The sequence below is a fragment of the Choloepus didactylus genome, chromosome 4, assembly GCF_015220235.1.
Source record: "Choloepus didactylus isolate mChoDid1 chromosome 4, mChoDid1.pri, whole genome shotgun sequence".
Lineage (NCBI taxonomy): Eukaryota > Metazoa > Chordata > Mammalia > Pilosa > Megalonychidae > Choloepus > Choloepus didactylus.
Window position 1 is genome coordinate 75,052,364 of NC_051310.1, and position 8,045 is coordinate 75,060,408.

The window sequence follows — 8,045 nt, forward strand, 5'->3', positions numbered from 1 at the left end:
TAGAAGAAGCAGTCTGGCTTTTACTTGTGGCTTAGAGTAAAATGTGAGAGGACAGAGATAAGCTGAGAAACCAATACTTGGTTCCTGAAAAACCCTGAGCTTCCAGGGGATGAAACCCCAGAAGCTGCAGCCCAAAATGATGATTTAACAAATCATGTAACATGACTGCCATTCCAGTACAAGCCAAGATTGGAGAAGAAATTATACAGAAAGGATTTGTGGAAGGTCCTGTTGTCTGATGGCTTCAACCCCTTTGTTCTTCATGCAAAGCCAACAGAGTTTTTGTGAGATCTTTATAGACAGAGATGCTGCCGGTCTGGACTGGAGGAGACAGACAAGGAACAAATTCAAGGAAAAATGTCTTCAAAGGCAGAGCCATGGGGGTTGAGGTCTGGAGTCCAGAGTTCCTGGGCTTGGAGAGCAGAGCAAGCCCACATTCTTGGAAAGGGAGAGTTTTCCCTGGAGGTTGAGGGTGGGTCTTCCACTTGGATATTCAGGTAATGTTCTGTGACCCCAATCCTCAAAGAGGGTGGAGCACATTCCCGAGGAATAGGGGAGACCCTGGCTGCCAACACCCTGTTCTGAAGGGGTCGAGCATGTGCCACAGAGATGGAAGGGAATCCTGGTGCTGTGCTGATGTTTGAGGAGTGTGTGGCCAAGAAGACGGTCTCCCCAATGTGTGGATATGTTGGAGCACTCACCCCAGTGTTTGGAGAGGAAAGAGCAGCCTCAGAGGCCCTTCAGATGGTTTAGACGCCCACTCACTCATGCCCCGAGGATGCAACGTCATTCTGTAAATGACTCTCAGACTTTGAAAAGTAATGGAGTTTGTCCTGCAGGTTTGAGGAACTGTTTTGGTCCTGTGTACCCTGTTTTCCTATCAGTTTCTCCTTATGGCAATGGGAATCTTTATCCTAAGAATGCCCCTCCTGTGTATATTGGAAGGACATAACTTGTTCTAAGTTTACAGGTCCAGCATCAGAGGGGAATTTTGCTTTTGTACAGACCGCTACAGAAACTGATTTAAAGGGATCTTGTGTTTAACTACTGTTAATGAAATGATTTAAGTTTTTGTGATATTGTGATGGGATGAATGTAATCTGTGTTTGGAAAGGATATGTTTTTCTGGGATGCAGTGGGTGGAATGTGTGAGTTTGAATGTGTTACATTCCCCAGAAAAAGCCATATTTGATGCAATCTTGTGAGGCAGACATATCAGTGGTGATTAAGTTGGAATGTTTCGGTTAGTTGGCTTGCATGAAACTGTGCCCCACCCAGCTGTGGCTGATGACTGGAATTGGATAATTACCATGGAGGTCTTACCCGACCCTTTCAGGGTGGGTCTAAATTAAATCACTGGAGCCATAGAAATGAGCTGACAAACAGAAGGATCTCAGTGTAGCTGAGAGGGACATTTTAAAGAGGAGCTACAGACCAGAGGGATGCTTTGAAGAATATGCACAGAAGCTGAGAGAGTAGCTGCAGATGAGAGACAGTTTGAAGACAGCCGTTGAATGCATACCCCTGCTCTGGAGAAGCTGAGAGAGGGCAAACAACCCAAGAGCAACCAAGAGTGACATTTTTGAAGAACTGTAGCCTAGAGAGGACATCCTTGGAGAAAGCTGTTCTGAAAACACACCTTTAGAGCAGACGCCAACCACGTGCCTTCCAAACTAACAGAGGTTTTCCGGACAATGTGGCCATCCTCCAGTGAATGTACCCAGTTGTCGATTACTCACCTCTGACACTTGATGGCCTTATGAATACAAATTTGTAACCAAATAAAACCCCCGTATAAAAGCCGATCCATTTCTGTCGTTTTGCATTCTGGTAGAATTAGGAAACTAGAAAAACAGTTTAAGGGGGAAGGTGGGAGGTCTCGACCTGTGGAAGGCACCCTTCTTTTGGCTCCATGGCATTCCAGACAGCTCAGCTGAATGCTGCAGGGGAATTTGGATAAGATCCCCAGGGCTCCCCCACTGAGGAGCAGGCTCCATGGGGACTACAGCCAGGCTGGTCTTGCTCTCCCCAAGTCTGCACCATGTTGACTTTTTCATCCTTGGTGTGGGTCACGAAAAGACAGGGTGGCTGAATGTACCAGGTTGGGGAGACTGTGCATGGGGTGGCTGTGCATGGGGTGAAACTCCCCTGCCCAGGCATGTAGTTCCAGTAAGTTGCTGCTCAGTTGTGCTATTCTGGCCTGCGGAATGGCTCCAGGGAAGGCCCTGGAGTGTGTTCTGCTCACCCTCATCATTGGGCTGCTGCAGCCCACTCCAGAGAATGTCTTCGGAGCGTATGACCGGCCGATGCCCTGAACACCCTACCCTCACCACTAAACCCCCAGACCACTCTGGCTGGAGAGCCTGGGAAATGATATCTAGGCAACTGACCACCTGGTGCTGCCAGGCAAGCATCAAGCCAGGGCTCAGAAAGGACCCAGGTGAGTCTCCAGGTGGCCAGGGTGCCGGGCTTGCCACCAGGGTGCCCAGCCCCATGTCCATCAATCTGGGCCACACTTCCTGGTGCGGAACTTTCAGAGTCCATCTGGAAAGGTTCCAGGCCTTCCTTTGGGAAGCTCCTCAGCCAGCGGGCCCAACCCCTGCCCTTGAAGCAGGAAGCAGCATGGAATTTTTCTCCAAAATGCCTGGGAATTCCTCAGCCAGGTAAGGCATGTCTGTCTCCTTGATACAGGGCAGTCCTGGTCTGAATCAGGGGTGACTGGTATGTCTCTCATTTGCCACATTCAAATCATGGGAGGTGAAAGATCAGAATGAGTCTTTCTCAAGGGTGACGGGGCCCTCGGGACTCCTGTAGGGGTCGGGTGGTAGTCAGCTTCAGGGGTGGGTGGACAGCTGTTCATTGCCTGGAGGGCAGGTAGGGGGTTTCTAGTTCTATAGAGGAAGCTTGGTCATCCTTTTCCTTAAAGCGACCACTCCTCATGGGTAGAGAAACCTACAGCAAAACTGTGTGACAAAGAAATGTAAAAAAGCACAATGGCAAGAAATAAGAAGAATAGCTGTGATGACTTACAGGAGTCCCAATGGCAGTGCTGCCGGTAACACTAACAGGAAACCAAAGGAGATGAAAGAATCGAGCACAGACCCCAGCGTGTGAAGTCCTGGACGGGCCCCGCGTCTCTGGGTGGTTAGCAGGCCCTATGGTAACTAGGAGGAGGAGAACACAGGAAATTGTGCAAACACAGAGGGAGTGTAATTGGAGGAGAAGTTGTTGGGGGTGGGGTTGGAACCTGAAGATTGGGGGTTTAAAGCCTCACGGGTTCAAGGTGTCTCTCTGCAGAGATGGGAAGCTTTGAGTAATGGAGGGCGGTGAGGGACCTGCAACATTTCAAATTGGCATCATCTCACTGCATGCCCTCAACGGGATAATTTGGGATCATTGGGTGTGGCTCAGGTGGGAAATATCATCTGGCAGAGCTGCCCCATGATTGGAAAAACAGAACGGGCAAGCTGAAGATGCAATCGTCACAGCCTGGAGGACAGGGTCTCTGAAGGGAAGTGCAGTGGCTGAAAAGGATGGAACTGGGACACATGGCCAATCAGAGAATGGATGCGAAGACTTCCATGGCTGTTAGGCTCCTTGACATTGTTAACTGAACTCAAGGTGGTTAGCCAATTGAATGTCTGTGATTGCTGAAAACGTGGGCAAGAGTATCGATTCTTCAAGGGCAGAGGTGTCGACATGTCCAGAAAATCATCTGAGCAAGAGATAAAGCCACAAGGGGCAGATGTGACTGGTTATACGAGGGAGTTAGGGCATGCAAATGGCCTGACAGAAAGCAGAGTACAGGTTACCAGGGCTGGGGGAAGGGGGAAGGGGGAATGGGGAGACCATGTAAAGTGGGTGTAGGGCTTCTGGTTGGAGTGCTGGGAAGGTTCTGGTGGTGGACGTTGGTGAGTAGAAGGCAGCACTGTGAAGGTGTTCAGTCTCCTTGAATATGGGAGGCTTGGGAGCAGTTGCCATAGCAATGTTTATGTTGTTTACCGTGTTTTCCCAACCTAACAAAGAAGAAGAGCAACTAATGCTATGGGGTCAGTGACACCGGAAAGGTGGTGCAGAAACCTGGCTGGCACCTACGAAGGGGAGTGGAAAGGCTGAATGGGACAAGCTTCGGACACAAGAAACCCCCCGGAATAGAGCCTCCAAGCTTATGCCAATGTCTCCTTTCTGGAACTTGATAAGTGTGCTTGAGGTACATGCCTAAGTGAATACGTTTGCTCTCAGGAAATGTACCCGCACGCATTTTTCTTGGAAGGATGGGATGCAATACAGCATGCTCTCCAGTGTTCAGAGGAGAAATTGTTAGAGAGACAGAGGAACAGACCATTGCTAGACAGATAAGAAGATACAGAGATAATTGGAGGGTGTGGTTGGGGAGGGGGAGAAAAGGCTAGAGAAATAACAAAAATGTCTGGATCTGTGTATGGCAGGGTATGCTGGAGTTCTCCCTCCAGGGGTTTTTTTTGGCTGCATCTATCCTGGTAGGTTTGAAATGATTTCCAATGGGGAAGCTTTTGGAAATAAGCCCACGAGCGAAGCAAAGTAAATGAAAAGTCTTCCGTCTGTGTTTTGACACTTCCTGCCAGCAGAATGCATCTCAGAAAACTTTCAGGGTTTTATGTTGGCTGAATTGAGAATTTCCACAAGCCGGGTGGTACGATGGCTCCGGAGGAGTTACACGGAAGGCGTCCAATCAGAAAGGCAGTGGGGAGTGCTAGGCAGATTGAACACCCAAGACAATGAGGGTCACCTAGCACCTTCCTGAAAGGGCAAAATGTCTTTTGCTCAACCCACAAAGGTCACCCAGAGGGCATCACTGAAGCAGAGAGAAACAGCATCGGCGGAGGACTTTATGCACACAGCAGGTCAAGTCAGAGCTCCCTTTCACCTGGAACATCTGTCTTCATTGTACCAGTTTGGAAAGAATAGGTCCCTCCCAGAAGACAAGTTTTAATTCAAACCTGTGGGATATTTGGATTAGGTGGATTCCATGGGCGTGTGACTCATCCATCTGTAGGTGATCATTTTGATTAGATGATTTCCATGGGGGTGTGGCCCTGCCCTTTCAGCCTGGGTCTCCATTAAGTTGACTGGAGTCCTTTCAAAAGAGCCATCCCAGGCCCAGGCTGCTGCAGCTGAGAGAGACCTATCTTGGAGATGGCCATTGAAAGCAGACTTCTGCTAGGCCCGAGTCTGCCTAGGAGACTCTAATGGAACATCCACCCACAGATGCCTAGAGAGAAACGTCCTGGGAGAAAGCCAGTTTGACACCGGAACCCTGCAGCAGATGCCAGCCACTTGCCTTCCCAGCTAACAGAGGTTTGCCGGCCACCGTCCGCCGTTCTTCACTGAAGTACGCCACGGTTGATAGGCCTTGGTTTGGATAGTTTTGTTCCCTTAGGTCTGTAACTTTGTAACCAAATAAACCCCAAGCCCCATACACCGGCCAGCCCATTTCTGGTAGTTTTACGTAACGGCAGCATTAGCAAACTGGAACGTTCATTTGCCGGTACTAAGTGGCCATCGTTCGCTGAAGCTGGCGCCAAAGTTCCTTGCAATAATTAAATAGTACCGCAAAGGAAACCCCACTTCTACTAATCATGCAAGTGGACAATGCCCCCGCAGAGGGCCATCCCGGATAACGGGGGCTATTCCTCAAACACAGCTGTGCTTATGGCCCAGAGCTCCCTCTGTCCCGTGTCACCCAACCCATAGGGCAAGGGTAAGTGCCATGGACTTTCCTCATCTGATCTGTCCAGGAGCGCTAAGGCCAAATGTATGCCCCGCACACAAACTCAGCCTCAGCGTCTGTGTGTCTGCGCCTTGATGCAAGTTCCTCACAAGCCAAGCGGCTCTGGGTGTTCCAAAGAGAGCCACTGTGGAGAGGTGCTAATTGGACCCTGTGGGGACTTGGAGCAACCACGCCCTAAGCCCCTCCCTCCAACTCAGTGCTTGCAGTTGATTGGTGGAGTCCACGCCACGACAAGGGGGTGGGGCAAGCCAGGAGAGCGCTCATGGGCATTGCAGCCGCCAAAGTCCGTCATTTGTAGAACAGTCCCCGAAGGGGAAGCATCGCACTGGAGCTCGTGTTCCTCGCACCGAAGCCTTGCGACCTTTCTTCCCAGAGACATGGAGGCTCCTTCTCTCCTCGGGGGAGGCGAGTCTCCCTTCAAATTGTTTCCCAAGCCCAAGCTTCCTCCCGCACCCGCAGCCGGAGTCCACGTCCATCGTCTTCCCTCTCCAGCTGACAAAACTCTGATGTCACCACAGACCCACGGCGATGTGCAGGAGGGATTCGCACCGGTGGCTGTCGAGCTTCCGCACGCAGAGGAACTGTGCCTGAGCTGGCACAGACCTCATGGCATCGGAGCTGGGCTCCAGAACCTGGGAAACTCCTGCTACTTGAATGCGGCCCTGCAGTGTCTGACCTACACGCCTCCCCTCGCCAGCTATCTGCTCTCCGAGAAGCACTGTGGGTCCTGTGTGGAGCAGGGACTCTGCATCACGTGCACCATGAGTGCACACATCCGGCGGGCCCTCCATCATCCTGGGGACGTGCTCAAGCCCTCACCTGCACTGGCTATGGGCTTCCACACACAGCGGCAGGAGGATGCTCACGAATTTCTCATGCTCACTCTGAACGCCATGCAGAAAGCGTGGTTGCCTGGGCGTGGGCAGTTAGACCAAGGCTCCGCAGACACCTCCCCCATCCGTCAAATCTTTGGAGGGTACTGGAGATCTCAAATCAAGTGTCTACACTGCCAGGCCGTCTCGGACACCTCTGACCCTTACCTGGACATTGCCTTGGATATTCGGGAGGCTCAGAGTGTGAGCCAAGCTCTGGAAGTTTTGGTGGAGCCTGAAGAACTGGATGGTGAAGATTCCTATCTTTGCAGCTCCTGTGAACAGAAGGTGCGAGCGACCAAGACATTGACTTTGCACACCTCACCAAAGGCCCTGATCCTGGTCCTGAAGCGCTTCTCAGATTTCACAGGTGACAAAATTTCAAAGCATGTGCGATACCCAGAGTGTCTTGACATGCGAAAATATATGTCTGAAACCAACGGCAGCCCTCTGGTTTATGGTCTCCACGCCGTGCTGGTCCATTCTGGGTCGACTTGTCACACTGGACACTACCTGTGTTACGTCAAAGCCGGGAATGGCGAGTGGCATAAAATGGATGATGCTAAGGTCACGGCCTGTGAAACTACTTGCGTCCTGAAACAGGAAGCCTACGTCCTCTTTTACACTCAGATGGAGGAATTGCACAGAGACAGGGAGAGTGTGATGCAAGGGATGGAGACAAGACACATGAGGGCCCAGGACGCAGAGGAGAGCGTGACACAAGCAGTGACTGACAGCGACTCCTCCTTGAAAGTCGCTGAGAACGAGGGGCACTGGCAAGAGAGAGCTGCCCAAGAATTCAGCTTGGAAGAGTGGAAAATCCTCCAAGGACAGAAGCAATTGAAACCTGCATTCAGCCTCAGGAAGATCGAATCTGCCCTGCCTCCCAATGCCTTCGTGATTCACCGGGCAAAACACAGAGGCCAAAGAGAAGAGAATCACCGGGAATGGGAAACACACTCGCTGAATAACCCAGCCGGGTGCATTCAACCTCAGGTGGTGGCAGACTTTGGCCAGACCCCTTGCCCCGGGAAGGGCTGCAGAGGTAGCAAGAAGAAGAACAAGAAAGGCAAGAGGGTGCTCGATGTGCTGCGGTGGTCTCAGTAGAAACACTGTCCTACACAGCCTCCTAGGCTGAACCATGTGTGCCTTTGTGCCAATGCACACTGAGACACAGAGGCGTGCGGGAGCACGCAGACAAACACAATCGCATGCACTGGGGCCCGTGTGGTGAAATGAAGTGACTGGTTTCAGCTGTGTGCGGACACTGCTGCCACCAGCCCCTGAAGCCCCTTCACCCGATCCAGGGCTGGGAGTTCATTGGCCACTCTCATGCCCAGAGACAGAGAAGGGTGAGCGCTCCAAGGGGGCTGAAGAGACTTTCCCTCACCAGATCACCTCCG

At 51.5% G+C, this 8,045-nt stretch overlaps 1 protein-coding gene across 1 annotated transcript; it reads left to right on the forward strand.

The window, feature by feature from the left end:
* Window positions 1-2,370: 2,370 nt before the first annotated feature.
* LOC119532701 (ubiquitin carboxyl-terminal hydrolase 17-like protein 6) lies at window positions 2,371-7,749 on the forward strand. The gene is made up of 2 exons (XM_037835058.1): window positions 2,371-2,663; window positions 5,778-7,749. Exons 1-2 carry the CDS (start codon window positions 2,371-2,373, stop codon window positions 7,747-7,749), a joined length of 2,265 nt encoding a protein of 754 aa, XP_037690986.1.
* Window positions 7,750-8,045: the final 296 nt, after the last annotated feature.

Bases quoted from the DNA above. Each gene is read 5' to 3' on its own strand.
- LOC119532701 (XM_037835058.1), top strand. From the start codon at position 2,371: ATGATATCTAGGCAACTGACCACCTGGTGCTGCCAGGCAAGCATCAAG. The intron at 2,664-5,777 runs GTAAGGCATGTC...TGATCTGTCCAG, and splicing joins CCTGGGAATTCCTCAGCCAG to GAGCGCTAAGGCCAAATGTA.